At 35.6% G+C, this 20,652-nt stretch overlaps 1 protein-coding gene across 1 annotated transcript in view; it reads left to right on the top strand.

Moving 5' to 3' along the window:
• Positions 1-20,652, top strand: part of LOC132565172 (uncharacterized) — a 28,339-nt gene that overhangs the window by 3,544 nt on the left and 4,143 nt on the right. Inside the window, exons 4-19 of the mRNA XM_060229799.1 lie at positions 433-507; positions 841-958; positions 1,280-1,395; positions 1,715-1,928; positions 2,907-2,985; positions 7,716-7,891; positions 8,207-8,283; positions 8,943-9,085; positions 11,303-11,399; positions 11,717-11,921; positions 12,352-12,466; positions 12,839-12,986; positions 13,543-13,687; positions 17,760-17,899; positions 18,916-19,072; positions 20,201-20,347. Of these exons, the coding sequence (XP_060085782.1) occupies positions 433-507; positions 841-958; positions 1,280-1,395; positions 1,715-1,928; positions 2,907-2,985; positions 7,716-7,891; positions 8,207-8,283; positions 8,943-9,085; positions 11,303-11,399; positions 11,717-11,921; positions 12,352-12,466; positions 12,839-12,986; positions 13,543-13,687; positions 17,760-17,899; positions 18,916-19,072; positions 20,201-20,347 (2,152 nt within the window). The remainder of the gene's footprint in view (positions 1-432; positions 508-840; positions 959-1,279; positions 1,396-1,714; positions 1,929-2,906; positions 2,986-7,715; positions 7,892-8,206; positions 8,284-8,942; positions 9,086-11,302; positions 11,400-11,716; positions 11,922-12,351; positions 12,467-12,838; positions 12,987-13,542; positions 13,688-17,759; positions 17,900-18,915; positions 19,073-20,200; positions 20,348-20,652) is intronic.

Raw genomic sequence — 20,652 nt, 5'->3', positions numbered from 1 at the left:
AGTCATTGGGCTTTGTGATTTCACCCCTGGAGTCACAGTGGTAAGACATAAAAATAAGGTGGGCCAATTTGATATACAGCAAAAATGAAGCCATTTGATAAATGAGTCTTACTTTTCCTGAATGACAACTCATATTCGTACCGTGGAGTTTGTTGGACAATATAATATTGTAAAATCAGTAAGAATGCACCAGGGAGTTTTTAGTTTTAAAAATTTTCAGAAAAAATAAAAAAAAACATAAACCAGTATTTAGGGTTAGATCACACAGATATTAAGTTTAATTTGAAATTTTATCTTTATGTCTGGAGCGTCATTTTACTTACCTCATGTCCCAGCTTGATTTCTCATTTTAAATTGAGTGATGTGTTCATAATGTTGTCAAGTCCATCACTCGATACCATGCAGAGCTTACAGATTTGACTCTGATTACAGAACGGTTGTGATATTCATGGTGCTCTTCATACCTTGTCATATCCTTGTGCTGTACTCCTTCATTCCACTTCTATGGTAAGTAGGAGGTATAGATGGCGCTGATGTAGTGTGATAGGTGTTACCGTTTGTCTGTGACCAAAGTCACTAAAACATTGTCATGTGTTTGCATGAAATGTGGCACTGCCAATATTGATTACATAGTTACAAATCAAGTTCATTAGCTAACATGTTCAAGTTGAAGTAGAAAGCTTAGTTTCAAAATAAATATTTCCACACACCTGATAACTTCACCTGTGAATCAAAGCCTTCATAGAATGTTCTTGTTAGAGTAAGTTGGAAATCAGCTGAAACCATAGTAAAATTTCGTTAAAAGTTGGATTAGAAATGCATGTTTACTTCTCTTGTCAGGGTGTCCATTATGAGCATGCTGTTGATGGCTCTCATCAATGCTTTCGTCCTACTGACAGGGGCATGGATGATCATTCAGTTCACGATATTCCGCAAACAGGAAGCTGAAATGTGTGTGGTGAGTTAAGTCCCTCATGCTGATAATATGTTTTTAGGAAAAATGGCATTTCACAACATGTTTAGTATCATCAAAAAACCATCACATGATGTGATGAAAATCTGCTGATCCAATATCTATACAAATAAACAAAAACTGAAAATAAGAATGAACTACAAGTTTATTATTTGACAGATGCAAGGATAATGGACCATTTTATGTTTAGGTATATGTTTTGAAGAGTAAGGTGTTATACTTAACTTGATAGTGTTGGTGTTTGCGGAAACTATTTTTTTTCAGATAAAACACATCCTTGTCTTATAAAAGTTTTTTTTCCTCAAGGTCACAGAAAAGCTCTTGTTCTCAGCCTACCCTGGCCTGTCAGCATGCCTTCTTACTTGGGCAGTAGCCACAGTCATTCCTCTCAAGTTTACACCCTTTGTGCTGACAGCTATTGGGTAAATATTAAACTTATCTCACCTTTATCCTGGACTGGAAGTATGAATGATGAAGTCAAAACATGGCTGTAATTATTTTCGTTACTTTATTTTGTTTCTACTAATTTCAGTATGAAAACCAGCCTTATAACAGACAAACAGCACTATATATAGAGGATTACACTCATTTAAACAATCATACATTGGATGTGATCCACTAGTTTTGTTAGTCTACAAATAATTAACCTTTGAACTTCTTGAACTTTTTGAATGATGAATCATTAGGATTTGAAAAAAACGCAGAGAAAAAAATCCAAACTTTTCTTATTTCTTTCCACAGGTTCATATTTTTACAACTTTTCATGACACCAACAAATTCATCTTTTAAACTACAACCACCAGATGTGAAGGATGACGAACCAATTAAAAATATTGTTGACCATTTGATGTTGGCTGCCATAGCTACAGTGTATTGTTTGTTACCTACTGTAGTTCAAATAATGATAGGTCTTTACCAGCTCAGCACTACTGGTATATTTCATATTTGGTTTATGGTAAGTCTTGTGTACTTGGTTATCTCTCAGTGTACATGGTTATCTCTCAGTGTACATGGTTACCTCTCAGTGTACTTGGTTATCTCTCAGTGTACTTCGTTATCTCTCAGTGTACTTGGTTATCTCTCAGTGTACTTGGTTATCTCTCAGTGTACTTGGTTATCTCTCAGTGTACATGGTTATCTCTCAGTGTACATGGTTATCTCTCAGTGTACTTGGTTATCTCTCAGTGTACATGGTTATCTCTCAGTGTACTTGGTTATCTCTCAGTGTACATGGTTATCTCTCAGTGTACATGGTTATCTCTCAGTGTACTTGCTGATCTTGTAAATTTCACATTTGGTCTTTGGTAATTCAACACGGTCTTCAAGGAGCTATGCTACTTTACTTTGAAATGGTTTCCTAAGTTCACTTTTAAAATTCTGTCAGAAATCTTTATGTTACATTGAAACCATATGATTACAAGTATGATATGTAAAGGAGAAAACTTGATCACAATTACGTGAATAATGTATAAGGGGGACAACTCTAACCCAAATAGATTGTCAGATATTTGATGATGAAAATCACAAGGTTGCTTTCCATTATCAGTTGGACCAAGTGAAATGAGGATGGTCATCTCGATTTGATTTCGCTTTCTTTTATGTCTTGATAGATGTGTAAGTTAAATAATATTCCCTGATGTTAGTAACGCAGATGTTAATCTGACAAGAGTATATACACACCAGAAACAAGAAATATATTAATATATATTATATATATATATATATATTCTCATATCTCTTATCCTTTTATCTTCGTATACATCTTCTTTTCTCAAAAATTTTGATATTGACGCTGTTATCTTTAAAGCAACAGTAGTAATTTATCAAGATCCTGAAGTCATTGATGAAGTTTAGTTTTTAAATTTACAATTTTTTGCTCAAAAGTCTAAAAAAATTCACATTTGTTTATACTATGTTTTTGACCTGTTTACAGGTAGATGTAGTGTTTCTGTTGGCTGTCTCCTTCTTCCTCACCACATTAATGAGTATTCGTTCTGTTATAGAATCTATAGGTAAGTTACTACCTTTATACCAGTATCTCTGTAGACTACCGAGTGGTAAAGATGGTCATGTCAACCATTGTCAGATCTGTACACTCAGAGAAGGAGATTGTAGGGCATGGTTTTGCTTTCTTGAAGACCAGTCAGGTCTGTACATGCAGAGGATGTGAAGTGGGGAAACTTTCTTGAAGACTTGCTAGGGGTGTACAAACAAAGGATTTAGATGAGTGGGAGAGGCTTTCCTAGAGATATGTTGGGTTTGATTTTTCATGGGAACTTTGGTCAAGATTTGTCAGATCTGAACACTCTTGGGAAAGGGAAAAGGGTTTTCCCTAAAGATTACCATGTCTTTTTACTGATAGAATTTTGTCAGATCTGTACTGTTAGAGGTTTGTCAGATCTGTACTGTTAGAAGTTTGTTATATCTGTACTGTTAGAATTTTGTCAGATCTGTACTTTTAGAGGTTTGTCAGATCTGTACTGTTAGAGGTTTGTCAGATCTGTACTGTTAGAGGTTTGTCAGATCTGTACTGTTAGAGGTTTGTCAGATCTGTACTGTTAGAGGTTTGTCAGATCTGTACTGTTAGAATTTTGTCAGATCTGTACTGTTAGAGGTTTGTCAGATCTGTACTGTTAGAGGTTTGTCAGATCTGTACTGTTAGAGGTTTGTCAGATCTGTACTGTTAGAGGTTTGTCAGATCTGTACTGTTAGAGGTTTGTCAGATCTGTACTGTTAGAGGTTTGTCAGATCTGTACTGTTAGAGGTTTGTCAGATCTGTACTGTTAGAGGTTTGTCAGATCTGTACTGTTAGAGGTTTGTCAGACCTGTACTGTTAAAGGTTTGTCAGATCTGAGGTTTGACAGATCTGTACTGTTAGAGGTTTGTCAGATCTGTACTGTTAGAGGTTTGTCAGATCTGTACTGTTAGAGGTTTGTCAGATCTGTACTGTTAGAGGTTTGTCAGATCTGTACAGATCTGTACTGTTAGAGGTTTGTCAGATCTGTACTGTTAGAGGTTTGTCAGATCTGTACTGTTAGAGGTTTGTCAGATCTGTACTGTTAGAATTTTGTCAGATCTGTACTGTTAGAGGTTTGTCAGATCTGTACTGTTAGAGGTTTGTCAGATCTGTACTGTTAGAGGTTTGTCAGATCTGTACTGTTAGAGGTTTGTCAGATCTGTACTGATAGAATTTTTTATGATCTTTACTGTTAGATGTTTAGAGGTTTGTCAGATCTGTACTGTTAGAGGTTTGTCAGATCTGTACTGTTAGAGGTTTTTGTCAGATCTGTACTGTTAGAGGTTTGTCAGATCTGTACTGTTAGAGGTTTGTCAGATCTGTACTGTTAGAGGTTTGTCAGATCTGTACTGTTAGAGGTTTGTCAGATCTGTACTGTTAGAGGTTTGTCATACCTGTACTGTTAGAGGTTTGTCAGATCTGTACTGTTAGAGGTTTGTCAGATCTGTACTGTTAGAGGTTTGTCAGATCTGTACTGTTAGAGGTTTGTCAGATCTGTACTGTTAGAGGTTTGTCAGATCTGTACTGTTAGAAGTTTGTCAGATCTGTACTGTTAGAGGTTTGTCAGATCTGTACTGTTAGAGGTTTGTCAGATCTGTACTGTTAGAGGTTTGTCAGATCTGTACTGTTAGAGGTTTGTCAGATCTGTACTGTTAGAGGTTTGTCAGATCTGTACTGTTAGAGGTTTGTCAGATCTGTACTGTTAGAGGTTTGTCAGATCTGTACTGTTAGAGGTTTGTCAGATCTGTACTGTTAGAGGTTTGTCAGATCTGTACTGTTAGAGGTTTGTCAGATCTGTACTGTTAGAGGTTTGTCAGATCTGTACTGTTAGAGGTTTGTCAGATCTGTACTGTTAGAGGTTTGTCAGATCTGTACTGTTAGAGGTTTGTCAGATCTGTACTGTTAGAGGTTTGTCAGATCTGTACTGTTAGAGGTTTGTCAGATCTGTACTGTTAGAGGTTTGTCAGATCTGTACTGTTAGAGGTTTGTCAGATCTGTACTGTTAGAGGTTTGTCAGATCTGTACTGTTAGAGGTTTGTCAGATCTGTACTGTTAGAGGTTTGTCAGATCTGTACTGTTAGAGGTTTAGAGGTTTGTCAGATCTGTACTGTTAGAGGTTTAGAGGTTTGTCAGATCTGTACTGTTAGAGGTTTGTCAGATCTGTACTGTTAGAGGTTTGTCAGATCTGTACTGTTAGAGGTTTGTCAGATCTGTACTGTTAGAGGTTTGTCAGATCTGTACTGTTAGAGGTTTGTCAGATCTGTACTGTTAGAGTTTTTTATGATCTGCAGTTTTTTAGGGTTAGAGGTTTGTCAGATCTGTACTGTTAGAGGTTTGTCAGATCTGTACTGTTAGAGGTTTGTCAGATCTGTACTGTTTGTCAGATCTGTACTGTTAGAGGTTTGTACTGTTAGAGGTTTGTCTGTACTGTTAGAGGTTTACTGTTAGAGGTTTGTCAGATCTGTACTGTTAGAGGTTTGTCAGATCTGTACTGTTAGAATGGTTTTTGTCAGATCTGTACTGTTAGAGGTTTTTGTCAGATCTGTACTGTTAGAGGTTTGTCAGATCTGTACTGTTAGAGGTTTGTCAGATCTGTACTGTTAGAGGTTTGTCAGATCTGTACTGTTAGAGGTTTGTCAGATCTGTACTGTTAGAGGTTTGTCAGATCTGTACTGTTAGAATTTTGTCAGATCTGTACTGTTAGAGGTTTGTCAGATCTGTACTGTTAGAGGTTTGTCAGATCTGTACTGTTAGAGGTTTGTCAGATCTGTACTGTTAGAGGTTTGTCAGATCTGTACTGTTAGAGGTTTGTCAGATCTGTACTGTTAGAGGTTTTTGTCAGATCTGTACTGTTAGAGGTTTGTCAGATCTGTACTGTTAGAGGTTTGTCAGATCTGTACTGTTAGAGGTTTGTCAGATCTGTACTGTTAGAGGTTTGTCAGATCTGTACTGTTAGAGGTTTGTCAGATCTGTACTGTTAGAGGTTTAGAGGTTTGTCAGATCTGTACTGTTAGAGGTTTGTCAGATCTGTACTGTTAGAGGTTTGTCAGATCTGTACTGTTAGAGGTTTGTCAGATCTGTACTGTTAGAGGTTTGTCAGATCTGAGGTTTGTCAGATCTGTACTGTTAGAGGTTTGTCAGATCTGTACTGTTAGAGGTTTGTCAGAACTGAACTGATAAAGGTGTGTCAGATCTGTACTGTTAGAATTTTGTCAGATCTGTACTGTTAGAGGTTTGTCAGATCTGTACTGTTAGAGGTTTGTCAGATCTGTACTGTTAGAGGTTTGTCAGATCTGTACTGTTAGAGGTTTGTCAGATCTGTACTGTTAGAGGTTTGTCAGATCTGTACTGTTAGAGGTTTGTCAGATCTGTACTGTTAGAGGTTTGTCAGATCTGTACTGTTAGAGGTTTGTCAGATCTGTACTGTTAGAGGTTTGTCAGATCTGTACTGTTAGAGGTTTGTCAGATCTGTACTGTTAGAATTTTGTCAGATCTGTACTGTTAGAGGTTTGTCAGATCTGTACTGTTAGAGGTTTGTCAGATCTGTACTGTTAGAGGTTTGTCAGATCTGTACTGTTAGAGGTTTGTCAGATCTGTACTGTTAGAGGTTTAGAGGTTTGTCAGATCTGTACTGTTAGAGGTTTAGAGTACTGTTAGAGGTTTGTCAGATCTGTACTGTTAGAGGTTTGTCAGATCTGTACTGTTAGAATTTTGTCAGATCTGTACTGTTAGAGGTTTAGAGGTTTGTCAGATCTGTACTGTTAGAGGTTTGTCAGATCTGTACTGTTAGAGGTTTGTCAGATCTGTACTGTTAGAGGTTTGTCAGATCTGTACTGTTAGAGGTTTGTCAGATCTGTACTGTTAGAGGTTTGTCAGATCTGTACTGTTAGAGGTTTGTCAGATCTGTACTGTTAGAGGTTTGTCAGATCTGTACTGTTAGAGGTTTGTCAGATCTGTACTGTTAGAGGTTTGTCAGATCTGTACTGTTAGAGGTTTGTCAGATCTGTACTGTTAGAGGTTTGTCAGATCTGTACTGTTAGAGGTTTGTCAGATCTGTACTGTTAGAGGTTTGTCAGATCTGTACTGTTAGAGGTTTGACAGATCTGTACTGTTAGAGGTTTGTCAGATCTGTACTGTTAGAGGTTTAGAGGTTTGTCAGATCTGTACTGTTAGAGGTTTGTCAGATCTGTACTGTTAGAGGTTTGACAGATCTGTACTGTTAGAGGTTTGTCAGATCTGTACTGTTAGAGGTTTGTCAGATCTGTACTGTTAGAGGTTTGTCAGATCTGTACTGTTAGAGGTTTGTCAGATCTGTACTGTTAGAGGTTTGTCAGATCTGTACTGTTAGAGGTTTGTCAGATCTGTACTGTTAGAGGTTTGTCATACCTGTACTGTTAGAGGTTTGTCAGATCTGTACTGTTAGCGGTTTGTCAGATCTGAGGTTTGTCAGATCTGTACTGTTAGAGGTTTGTCAGATCTGTACTGTTAGAGGTTTGTCAGATCTGTACTGTTAGAGGTTTGTCAGATCTGTACTGTTAGAGGTTTGTCAGATCTGTAAAATTAGAGGTGGGGAGGGGGATTTCCTGAAGACTTGTTAGGGGTCTGTTTTCTCATCATGATGCTTTACTACTGTTACTACTGCAGGAGGTAAAGTGCCTTCTGTCTTTTTTTTTTATTGCTCATTATTGTAGTCCAGATCAGTGATATAACTTTGGTTTTCCCTAGGTATGAACTACAGCCATGTTATAAAGGTACGGTGGGTCAGTGGTGCTGTAGCTACAATCCTCTGTTATCCTGCTCTCCTAAACCTTGGAATCTCTTCACACTTCCTGCCTTGGCTACCAGCAGCCATTGCCATGTATTCCTCTTTTGGTGCACTGCTCAGCTACAAAAAATACAAAGTAAGCAAAGCAGTATAATAATACAAAGGAAGTATACATGCTGGATATCACGGTAAAAGTTAATGTAATGTCAATTTTACTGTTATTTCACAAGATATTTTGATATGACAAGCTGATCCATACATTTAGTCAGAATCAAATTTCACAATTTTTAAAAATTAATGATTCATGTAATTTGGAAATTATCTTTAAGACACTTTTATTAATAAACCACAACAATAAACTACATGTATGTATTATAAGTGTTGCAGTATGTGGAATCTGTTGACATCTGTAAATGACATACTCATCATTTCCTATCACTCTATTTTCCAGACAGCCGCCTCTGTATGTTTTGGACTTGTACTGATATTTTCTTTGGTCTGGCCTGCCAAATTACCATGGAAACTCACATATCCTTTACTTCGGAATTAGTGACAAAATTTCCTTGTATAATTGATAATTACAGATGATTTTGGTGAAATTTCAAGAGTATTTTATCACATACAGGAGTACAGTAAAGCCTGGCCAAGAATATGAGGTATTCAAGTAATCAGATGCTGAGCATACACTGTCAGGTAGCAATTATACAAGAACACCTAATGTCCATGAACGCCCAGTGTCTATAACGGCCTGAGGAATTGGGGGTTGAATAAGAACGGACGTATAAGGACATGTTCAGAACAAAGCTATCAAATTAATAGATAGGTGGTATGTCATGTGAGGTTTAACTGTATTTCATGATTAATCTGTATTTTTGAGAAAGAACTGCAGAACTGTTTGCTAGCTATTTTGACCATGTAGCAGTCTAGAGCTAATTGATTAATTGTGAAACTCTGTATTTCTTTTCCTCTTTCATCTTTGGATGTTACTTCGAAAGACTGATGAATGCCTGAACTAAGGTATGAAGTTCAATGATCTAAGGATATCCAGATATGGTTAAATTTGACGGTGTCAGAGTGTAGGACTTAGTAACGAAAATAAGTGTTTGAAACATTGCTGGTAAACAAATTCTGTGACAAAATGCAGAAGTTAATTTTTCACTGTATAATGTTTCCTTAACATTATGTACATTTAATTTTTTATTTGGCTTACCCCTGACCAGTATATATATACTCCTACTGGTCAACTCCTGTTTGTGTTTGGCCACTGCGTATGTAGCCACTCATGGTCGCCAGGAGATCTTCAGTGTCCTAATTACTCTTCAGACCTTTGGTAAGATCATTAAAATATGTTGTACATTTACGGTAGCAGTTTGCACAACAGGATGTTCTGAATACTGTTAAACATAGTACATTTACAGTAGAAGTTTGTACACCAAGATATTCTGAATACTGTTAAACATTGTACATTTACAGTAGAAGTTTGTACAACAAGATGTTCTGAATACTGTTAAACATTGTACATTTACAGTAGAAGTTTGTACAACAGGATGTTCTGAATACTGTTAAACATTGTACATTTACAGTAGAAGTTTGTACAACTGAATACATTTACAGTAGAAGTTTGTACAACTGAATACTGTTAAACATTGTACATTTACAGTAGAAGTTTGTACAACTGAATACTGTTAAACATTGTACATTTACAGTAGAAGTTTGTACAACTGAATACTGTCAAACATTGTACATTTACAGTAGAAGTTTGTACAACAAGATATTCTGAATACTGTTAAACATTGTACATTTACAGTAGAAGTTTGTACAACAAGATGTTCTGAATACTGTTAAACATTGTACATTTACAGTAGAAGTTTGTACAACTGAATACTGTTAAACATTGTACATTTACAGTAGAAGTTTGTACAACTGAATACTGTTAAACATTGTACATTTACAGTAGAAGTTTGTACAACAAGATGTTCTGAATACTGTTAAACATTGTACATTTACAGTAGAAGTTTGTACAACTGAATACTGTCAAACATTGTACATTTACAGTAGAAGTTTGTACAACTGAATACTGTCAAACATTGTACATTTACAGTAGAAGTTTGTACAACAAGATATTCTGAATACTGTTAAACATTGTACATTTACAGTAGAAGTTTGTACAACTGAATACTGTTAAACATTGTACATTTACAGTAGAAGTTTGTACAACTGAATACTGTCAAACATTGTACATTTACAGTAGAAGTTTGTACAACAAGATATTCTGAATACTGTTAAACATTGTACATTTACAGTAGAAGTTTGTACAACAAGATGTTCTGAATACTGTTAAACATTGTACATTTACAGTAGAAGTTTGTACAACAGAATACTGTTAAACATTGTACATTTACAGTAGAAGTTTGTACAACTGAATACTGTTAAACATTGTACATTTACAGTAGAAGTTTGTACAACTGAATACTGTTAAACATTGTACATTTACAGTAGAAGTTTGTACAACTGAATACTGTTAAACATTGTACATTTACAGTAGAAGTTTGTACAACTGAATACTGTTAAACATTGTACATTTACAGTAGAAGTTTGTACAACAAGATATTCTGAATACTGTTAAACATTGTACATTTACAGTAGAAGTTTGTACAACAGAATACTGTTAAACATTGTACATTTACAGTAGAAGTTTGTACAACTGAATACTGTCAAACATTGTACATTTACAGTAGAAGTTTGTACAACAAGATATTCTGAATACTGTTAAACATTGTACATTTACAGTAGAAGTTTGTACAACTGAATACTGTTAAACATTGTACATTTACAGTAGAAGTTTGTACAACTGAATACTGTCAAACATTGTACATTTACAGTAGAAGTTTGTACAACAAGATATTCTGAATACTGTTAAACATTGTACATTTACAGTAGAAGTTTGTACAACAAGATGTTCTGAATACTGTTAAACATTGTACATTTACAGTAGAAGTTTGTACAACTGAATACTGTTAAACATTGTACATTTACAGTAGAAGTTTGTACAACTGAATACTGTTAAACATTGTACATTTACAGTAGAAGTTTGTACAACAAGATGTTCTGAATACTGTTAAACATTGTACATTTACAGTAGAAGTTTGTACAACTGAATACTGTTAAACATTGTACATTTACAGTAGAAGTTTGTACAACTGAATACTGTTAAACATTGTACATTTACAGTAGAAGTTTGTACAACTGAATACTGTTAAACATTGTACATTTACAGTAGAAGTTTGTACAACTGAATACTGTTAAACATTGTACATTTACAGTAGAAGTTTGTACAACAAGATATTCTGAATACTGTTAAACATTGTACATTTACAGTAGAAGTTTGTACAACTGAATACTGTTAAACATTGTACATTTACAGTAGAAGTTTGTACAACAGGATGTTCATGTACATATTTTTAACCTGATATAAAATTAGACAATGTCATTTGATTATTTCATGTTCTTGAGACAAATTGTAGGATGTGCCTTCTTGTTGTTACAGTATTTATAAAATGTGAGCTGGTCCTGTTCAGTGCCAACCTGTATGGTTGGCCTTTGTTTATTGTTACCATGACCGCAACTTCCTACACCATCCAGAGGTAAATATCTTTGTTTCTTCAAATATGAAAGGAATATTCCTGAATCACAACTGAAAATATTCTGTACAATCTTCACATTAATTAAAATTAGAGATCTATCATTATACATTATCATTTTTTAATCTGAATTTCCATGATATGATAGGACTTTTGGTTACATGTGTCGCAGAGACTGCCCCTGAACCTGGCCTTTTTTATACCAGAATTCTTGTGTGTCTCATATGTTTGACTCTAGGTTACAAGTTTCTCGAAGGCTGCCACAGAACCTGGCCTGTTTTATACCAGAATTCATGTGTGTCTTATATGTTTGACTCTAGGTTACAAGTTTCTCGAAGGCTGCCACAGAACCTGGCCTGTTTCTGTATGTCTGCACACATCTCCAAGGGTCTGGCTGTCCTTCTCACAATATTTGTCCAGTACCAACAAATATCAGCAATCAGCTGTGTCTCACTATTCTGTTTCATCTTCATGGTCACACGTGTGTTTGTCAATGAGATGCGCCCTGATACTCCTGTCAAAGAGGTCAGTATTAATACATGTTTACAGTGTTTAATTAAGAACAGTTCTTGGTATCCATGTACCAGTATCTCAGTCACAAGGATGAAAAAATATCAATTTGGAACCTCGTAAGTTTTACATTATAATGTATGTGGTATAAATCTTAAAATTAAAAGTGTAAATATAAATCTGTTGAATCATAAAGCAATAATAACACAGATTTCCAAACGAAAACAAAACAAAGAAATAAACTGACTAGTTTTGTGCAATTACCAAAAGGAGTCAGTAGGCACAACTTTATGATAGGTAGAGTGATTAGTGTTAAGATGTGAAGGCTTCCTGCTATAAAACAACTACTTATACCTTTTTCTGTATGATTCAAACATGAACTTATAAAGTAACGTAGGCATGGTGTTGAGTATTTCTTTGATAACATGAACTGGTTCTCCCTTAGATCCTCACAAACCTGGCCTTGTTGTCCCTGTCTGTGATGGCCAATGTCAAACCCATGCTCTTGATCCTAGCCTCCTACCTGTTCCAGGAGAATGCCAGTGGTGCTGATGCTACAGGTAAAAAGGCATAGATCTTATTTCTCATATGCTTTTATTTAGAATTCTTCACTATGTCCTCCACTACACATTTTCACACAAGTTCGGGATATTTTGTTACAGTACTTTATCTACAAACATTGATAATCTGATTTGATACATGTTCAAAACACAACTTTATTTGTAAAAGTTTTACAGGACATACAAGTTAATACAGGTTATATTTATAGGCCTGATAAACCAGAAGGTTAGTATACCCAGCTAGGGGTTGGGGTAGAGGTTTAGTCCTGTACTTCAGACACGCCCACTTTGTCAGATATCAGTAAATTATACTTATAGACCCCCAGGCACCCATCATTTTCTGTTTATATAGATATGTTTTATATTTTACAGGCATTGGTTTCATCATCTGTGGTATTTTGGTGATTGCTGTCGGCTCCCTTCACTTGTCGGGGAATGTCAGCATCAGACATATGGGCATTGTGGCCATCATGATTGGCCTATTTATACTCATGTTACAGCCAGGTGCTGAACTTACAGGGTCAGTAACAAGGAATTCTATCACTATTCATGATAATTATATCACTAAAACCATAAATTTAAAGAAAGGGCCCATACCATAGATTAACACAAAATTATGTTCCCTTCAACAAGGATACTGAATCAGAGAAATGTCTGTGCTATAGGAGGGGGATTTTATAAAATAAAATTGGTTTATATATCCTAGGGGGCCCCACTCCTGCTTTGCAGGCTCCAGGGAGTGGAGACCCATCAATTATACAAACTTGGTTACTCTTAATTCTAAGGATGTTTCTGAACAAAGATGGAAATCTGTTACCCACAAGCTGTTCATGACTAGCGGTGAATTTTATAGAAAAAGTTGACAGACGATAGATGCCATAAGGTCACTTGGTCTGAAAGTCAATAACATATCCTTATTTTATTGTAAGTAAAAGTATAGTAGTTATATACGTAGGACTGTTTAATCAACCTGAAGCTGTAATAATTCATTTGACCAGTTTCAGCAGGCCCATTCAGATTTGTGCTACTGTTCAGACATAATCTTACTGGTATTTTAATTCTTGTAATGTTGACAGGTATTGTGTGTTCCAATGGATGGAGATGGTCAGTATCCTACTGACAGCTGTTGTCATAGGAACAGACTTTGTTCATAAATTTTACCAGATAGCTGTGTGTTCTGTAGTACTTGGTGTCTGTCCTGGAGTGAGAGCTTTACTCATGGTAGGTCTTTACTTGTTTGTCTGTTATGTTCTTTTATCTTAACTGATCCTCGACTTGAGGTGAAAATCACACTATTGCTTATTTGGAATATGCATTAGTGCCGAGGATAAATGTCTGCTTGGTTCTTAAATCTTTAATTTTGTGATATTTAATCTTTCTATGTCTGTCTTTTGTGCTGTCTAATCTTTCTATGTATGTCTACTGTGTTGTCTAATCTTTCTATGTATGTCTACTGTGTTGTCTTATCTTTCTATGTATGTCTACTGTGTTGTCTAATCTTTCTATGTCTGTCTTTTGTGCTGTCTAATCTTTCTATGTCTGTCTTCTGTGTTCTCTAATCTTTCTATGTATGTCTACTGTGTTGTCTAATCTTTCTATGTATGTCTACTGTGTTCTCTAATCTTTCTATGTATGTCTACTGTGTTGTCTATGTATGTCTACTGTGTTGTCTAATCTTTCTATGTATGTCTACTGTGTTGTCTAATCTTTCTATGTATGTCTACTGTGTTGTCTAATCTTTCTATGTATGTCTACTGTGTTGTCTAATCTTTCTATGTATGTCTACTGTGTTGTCTAATCTTTCTATGTATGTCTACTGTGTTGTCTATGTATGTCTACTGTGTTGTCTAATCTTTCTATGTATGTCTACTGTGTTGTCTAATCTTTCTATGTATGTCTACTGTGTTGTCTAATCTTTCTATGTATGTCTACTGTGTTGTCTATGTATGTCTACTGTGCTGTCTAATCTTTCTATGTATGTCTACTGTGTTGTCTAATCTTTCTATGTATGTCTACTGTGTTGTCTATGTATGTCTACTGTGTTGTCTAATCTTTCTATGTATGTCTACTGTGTTGTCTATGTATGTCTACTGTGTTGTCTAATCTTTCTATGTATGTCTACTGTGTTGTCTAATCTTTCTATGTATGTCTACTGTGTTGTCTATGTATGTCTACTGTGTTGTCTAATCTTTCTATGTATGTCTACTGTGTTGTCTAATCTTTCTATGTATGTCTACTGTGTTGTCTAATCTTTCTATGTATGTCTACTGTGTTGTCTAATCTTTCTATGTATGTCTACTGTGTTGTCTATCTATGTCTACTGTGTTGTCTATGTATGTCTACTGTGTTGTCTAATCTTTCTATGTATGTCTACTGTGTTGTCTAATCTTTCTATGTATGTCTACTGTGTTGTCTAATCTTTCTATGTATGTCTACTGTGTTGTCTAATCTTTCTATGTATGTCTACTGTGCTGTCTAATCTTTCTATGTATGTCTACTGTGTTGTCTAATCTTTCTATGTATGTCTACTGTGTTGTCTATGTATGTCTACTGTGTTGTCTAATCTTTCTATGTATGTCTACTGTGTTGTCTAATCTTTCTATGTATGTCTACTGTGTTGTCTAATCTTTCTATGTCTGTCTTTTGTGCTGTCTAATCTTTCTATGTATGTCTACTGTGTTGTCTATGTATGTCTACTGTGTTGTCTATGTATGTCTACTGTGTTGTCTAATCTTTCTATGTATGTCTACTGTGTTGTCTAATCTTTCTATGTATGTCTACTGTGTTGTCTAATCTTTCTATGTATGTCTACTGTGTTGTCATATCTTTCTATGTATGTCTACTGTGTTGTCTAATCTATCTATGTATGTCTACTGTGTTGTCTAATCTTTCTATGTATGTCTAATCTGTGTTGTCTACTGTGTTGTCTATCTTTCTATCTTTCTGTGTTGTCTCTTTCTATGTATGTCTACTGTGTTGTCTAATCTGTATGTCTACTGTGTTGTCTCTTTCTATGTATGTCTACTGTGTTGTCTAATCTTTCTATGTATGTACTGTGTTGTCTAATCTTTCTATGTATGTCTACTGTGTTGTCTAATCTTTCTATGTATGTCTACTGTGTTGTCTATGTATGTCTACTGTGTTGTCTATGTATGTCTACTGTGTTGTCTAATCTTTCTATGTATGTCTACTGTGTTGTCTAATCTTTCTATGTATGTCTACTGTGTTGTCTATGTACTGTGTTGTCTAATGTTTCTATGTATGTCTGTGTTGTCTAATCTTTCTATGTATGTCTACTGTGTTGTCTATGTCTACTGTGTTGTCTAATCTTTCTATGTATGTGTTGTCTACTGTGTTGTCTATGTATCTTGTGTTGTCTAATCTTTCTATGTATGTCTACTGTGTTGTCTAATCTTTCTATGTATGTCTACTGTGTTGTCTAATCTTTCTATGTATGTCTACTGTGTTGTCTAATCTTTCTATGTATGTCTACTGTGTTTTCTATGTATGTCTACTGTGTTGTCTATGTATGTCTACTGTGTTGTCTAATCTTTCTATGTATGTCTACTGTGTTGTCTAATCTTTCTATGTATGTCTACTGTGTTGTCTAATCTTTCTATGTATGTCTACTGTGTTGTCTAATCTTTCTATGTATGTCTACTGTGTTGTCTAATCTTTATGTCTACTGTGTTGTCTATCTTTCTATGTATGTCTGTGTTGTCTACTGTATGTCTACTGTGTTGTCTAATCTTTCTATGTATGTCTACTGTGTTGTCTAATCTTTCTATGTATGTCTACTGTGTTGTCTAATCTTTCTATGTATGTCTACTGTGTTGTCTACTGTGTTGTCTAATCTTTCTATGTATGTCTACTGTGTTGTCTAATCTTTCTATGTATGTCTACTGTGTTGTCTAATCTTTCTATGTATGTCTACTGTGTTGTCTTATCTTTACCTGTCCGTCTTCTGTGTTGTCTAATCTTTCTATGTATGTCTACTGTGTTGTCTAATCTTTCTATGTATGTCTTCTGTGTTGTCTAATCTTTCTATGTATGTCTACTGTGTTGTCTAATCTTTCTATGTATGTCTACTGTGTTGTCTAATCTTTCTATGTATGTCTACTGTGTTGTCTAATCTTTCTATGTCTGTCTTCTGTGTTGTCTAATCTTTCTATGTCTGTCTTTTGTGCTGTCTTATCTTTCTATGTCTGTCTTTTGTGCTGTCTAATCTTTCTATGTCTGTCTACTGTGTTGTCTAATCTTTCTATGTATGTCTACTGTGTTGTCATATCTTTCTATGTATGTCTACTGTGTTGTCTAATCTTTCTATGTATGTCTACTGTGTTGTCTAATCTTTCTATGTATGTCTACTGTGTTGTCTAATCTTTCTATGTATGTCTACTGTGTTGTCTAATCTTTCTATGTATGTCTACTGTGTTGTCTAATCTTTCTATGTATGTCTACTGTGTTGTGTATGTATGTCTACTGTGTTGTCTATGTATGTCTACTGTGTTGTCTAATCTTTCTATGTATGTCTACTGTGTTGTCTAATCTTTCTATGTATGTCTACTGTGTTGTCTAATCTTTCTATGTATGTCTACTGTGTTGTCTAATCTTTCTATGTATGTCTACTGTGTTGTCTAATCTTTCTATGTATGTCTACTGTGTTGTCTAATCTTTCTATGTATGTCTACTGTGTTGTCTAATCTTTCTATGTATGTCTACTGTGTTGTCTAATCTTTCTATGTATGTCTACTGTGTTGTCTAATCTTTCTATGTATGTCTACTGTGTTGTCTATGTATGTCTACTGTGTTGTCTATGTATGTCTACTGTGTTGTCTAATCTTTCTATGTATGTCTACTGTGTTGTCTAATCTTTCTATGTATGTCTACTGTGTTGTCTAATCTTTCTATGTATGTCTACTGTGTTGTCTATGTCTACTGTGTTGTCTATGTATGTCTACTGTGTTGTCTAATCTTTCTATGTATGTCTATTGTGTTGTCTATGTATGTCTACTGTGCTGTCATGTGTTGTCTATGTATGTCTACTGTGTTGTCTATGTATGTCTACTGTGTTGTCTATGTATGTCTACTGTGTTGTCTAATCTTTCTATGTATGTCTACTGTGTTGTCTATGTATGTCTACTGTGTTGTCTATGTATGTCTACTGTGTTGTCTATGTATGTCTACTGTGTTGTCTAATCTTTCTATGTATGTCTACTGTGTTGTCTAATCTTTCTATGTCTGTCTACTGTGTTGTCTAATCTTTCTATGTATGTCTACTTTCTTTTTCAAGCTTTACCAAGAAGAGGAGGAGATTCCACTTATGAAAGCAGCCATGTTTGTTGTGACTTCATTGTTCATCACATGTGCTATCCTATGTTTCTTCAAAGCCAACCATCTTGGATATTCATTTGAGCAGCACATGATCAGATTGTAAGTAAATTTGTTTATGTTTGTTAGACTGTCAGTGATACATTAAATAGTGTGTGATGTATTTTCAAGTTTGTGTTACATTCACAGGTGTGTGATACATTTACAGGTTTGTGATACATTTACAGGTGTGTGTTACATCCACAGGTGTGTGATACATTTACAGGTGTGTGATACATTTACAGGTGTGTGATACATTTACAGGTTTGTGTTACATTTACAGGTGTTTGATACATTTACAGGTGTGTGATACATTTACAGGTGTGTTATTAACTTACAGGTGTGTATTACATATACATATTGTGTATGACACCTTTAAATCTTTTTAGGTCATCTGACCAAACGAGTCATGATGATCTATAGCCGTCATCAGCCGTGCGCTGTCCACCGTGCATAAGCTTTTGATATTTCATGAAATGATCCTGAGATGGTCCTGACCAAGTGTTGTTATTTTCAGGGTATGTCTGAAATACAAGATGGCCACCATGGCCACCATCTTAAAAAACATATTTTAAACTTCTTCTCCAGTTTCACTAGTGCCAATGAGCTAAAAATTGGTGGGAATGTTAAGGAAAGATTAAGGAAACTTTGATACAGCAGCCAGGGAGGCCATTTTGTAACATGATTGCACAAGCATGGTTTTCCTCTGCAACACCTATTTCAAACTTTATCAAGTTTCACCAGTTGGAATGAGCTCCAACTTTACTGTAAAAAAATATGCAACACTTGTTACAGTTACCTACTTCTCACCAAAACTATCATTTGCGGCATGGAAAACAGCTTCTCGGTAAGATTTCATTCAAAGTAGAAGTCTTCTCCCTGCTGAAAGGTTTTGTATTCAGATGACCATAAAGACCTATGAACCTCCGGTTTTTAAGTGTGATATATTTACAGGTGTATGATAAATTAACAGGTGTGTGATACATTTACAGGTGTGTACACATATACAAGTATGATATCTAAACAGGTATATATGTTTGCTACACTTACAGTTGTGTGATTTATTTACATATTTACAGGTGTGTTGTACTTATGGTGCTGTCTCAGGTATCCCTGATAACAGATCTCATCACCAAAGATAAAAAAGAACCAATCCTCGCTGTCCCTGCCTGGAAGCTTTTTCTAGCAGCCAACCTCACTATCAGTGTTTGTCTGAAGATTCTGTCTCTACAAAAGGTAAGACAACTTAACTATCAGTGTTTGTCTCCAGATTCTGTCTCTACAGAAGGTAAGATAACCTCACTATCAGTGTTTGTCTCCAGATTCTGTCTCTACAGAAGGTAAGATAACCTCACTATCAGTGTTTGTCCCACTATCAGTGTGTGTCTCGAGATTCTGTCTCTACAGAAGGTAAGACAACCTCACTCTCAGTGTTTATCCCACTATCAGTGTGTGTCTCGAGATTCTGTCTCTACAGAAGGTAAAACATCCTTACAATCAGTGTTTGTCCCACTATCAGTGTGTCTCAAGATTCTGTCTACAGAAGGTAAAACATCCTCACTATCAGTGTGTGTCTCAAGATTCTGTCTACAGAAGGTAAAACATCCTCACTATCAGTGTGTGTCTCAAGATTCTGTCTCTACAGAAGGTAAGATAACCTCACTATCAGTGTTTGTCCCACTATCAGTGTGTGCCTCAAGATTCTGTCTCTACAGAAGGTAAGACAACCTCACTATCAGTGTTTATCCCATTATCAGTGTGTGTCTCAAGATTCTGTCTCTACAGAAGGTAAGACAGCCTCACTATCAGTGTTTGTCCCACTATCAGTGTGTCTCAAGATTCTGTCTCTACAGAAGGTAAAACATCCTCACTATCAGTGTGTGTCTCAAGATTCTGTCTCTACAGAAGGTAAAACATCCTCACTCTCAGTGTGTGTCTCAAGATTCTGTCTCTACAGAAGGTAAGACAACCTCACTATCAGTGTTTGTCCCACGATCAGTGTTCGTCTCAAGATTCTGTCTCTACAGAAGGTAAGACAGCCTCACTATCAGTGTTTGTCCCACTATCAGTGTGTGTCTCAAGATTCTGTCTCTACAGAAGGTAAGACCAGTTGACAGTATAAGATGATACATTTGAATGTTTGATTATACAGCTGTATAAGGAGATTTAATACTATGATTGATAAGAAGACATACTTGTATATTTTACAGTATAAGGAGATTTGCTTCTGTGTTTGATAGTATGAGAAGGTAAACTTGTCTATTTGATAAGAAGACATACTTCTATGATTGATAAGAAGACATACTTCTATGATTGATAAGAAGACATACTTGTATGTTTGATAAGAACTTGTATGTTTTGCAGTATAAGGAGATAATACCGCTGACAACAGATAAGGGTGAGAAGAAACAAGCTTCACTGTTACCTATGGCTGGCAATGCAGCTACTGTCATGTCTTTCTTACTGATCTGTCTGTTAGCCCCAGCATCTGGATTCTTACACGACGTCTGGGTAGGTGTATTGTATGTTAGAACAACTTCAATTTGAATGGTAACTTTTAAGGTCATTATCATCAGATGGAGGGCTCTTCAAAATTTCAACTTTGACCGATTTCAACCCGATTTGGTAGAAAGCATCCCATAGTGAAGGACATATGAAATTATGTTGAAAAAAGTGATTATGTCCCCTTTAGGTCCCATAAGGGGTGTAAAAGGGGCCATATGTAAAAACCTTCTTTAAATGACTTCTTCTCAAGAACCATTGGATGGATTTTGACCAAACTTGGCACAAAGCATCCCCATGGGAAGCCGTTCCAA

This window comes from Ylistrum balloti, unplaced genomic scaffold, assembly GCF_031769215.1.
Source record: "Ylistrum balloti isolate Yb309-2 unplaced genomic scaffold, AGI_CSIRO_Ybal_v1 Utg369700, whole genome shotgun sequence".
In the NCBI taxonomy this organism is placed as follows: domain Eukaryota; kingdom Metazoa; phylum Mollusca; class Bivalvia; order Pectinida; family Pectinidae; genus Ylistrum; species Ylistrum balloti.
This window is presented reverse-complemented; position numbering and strand designations above follow the sequence as displayed.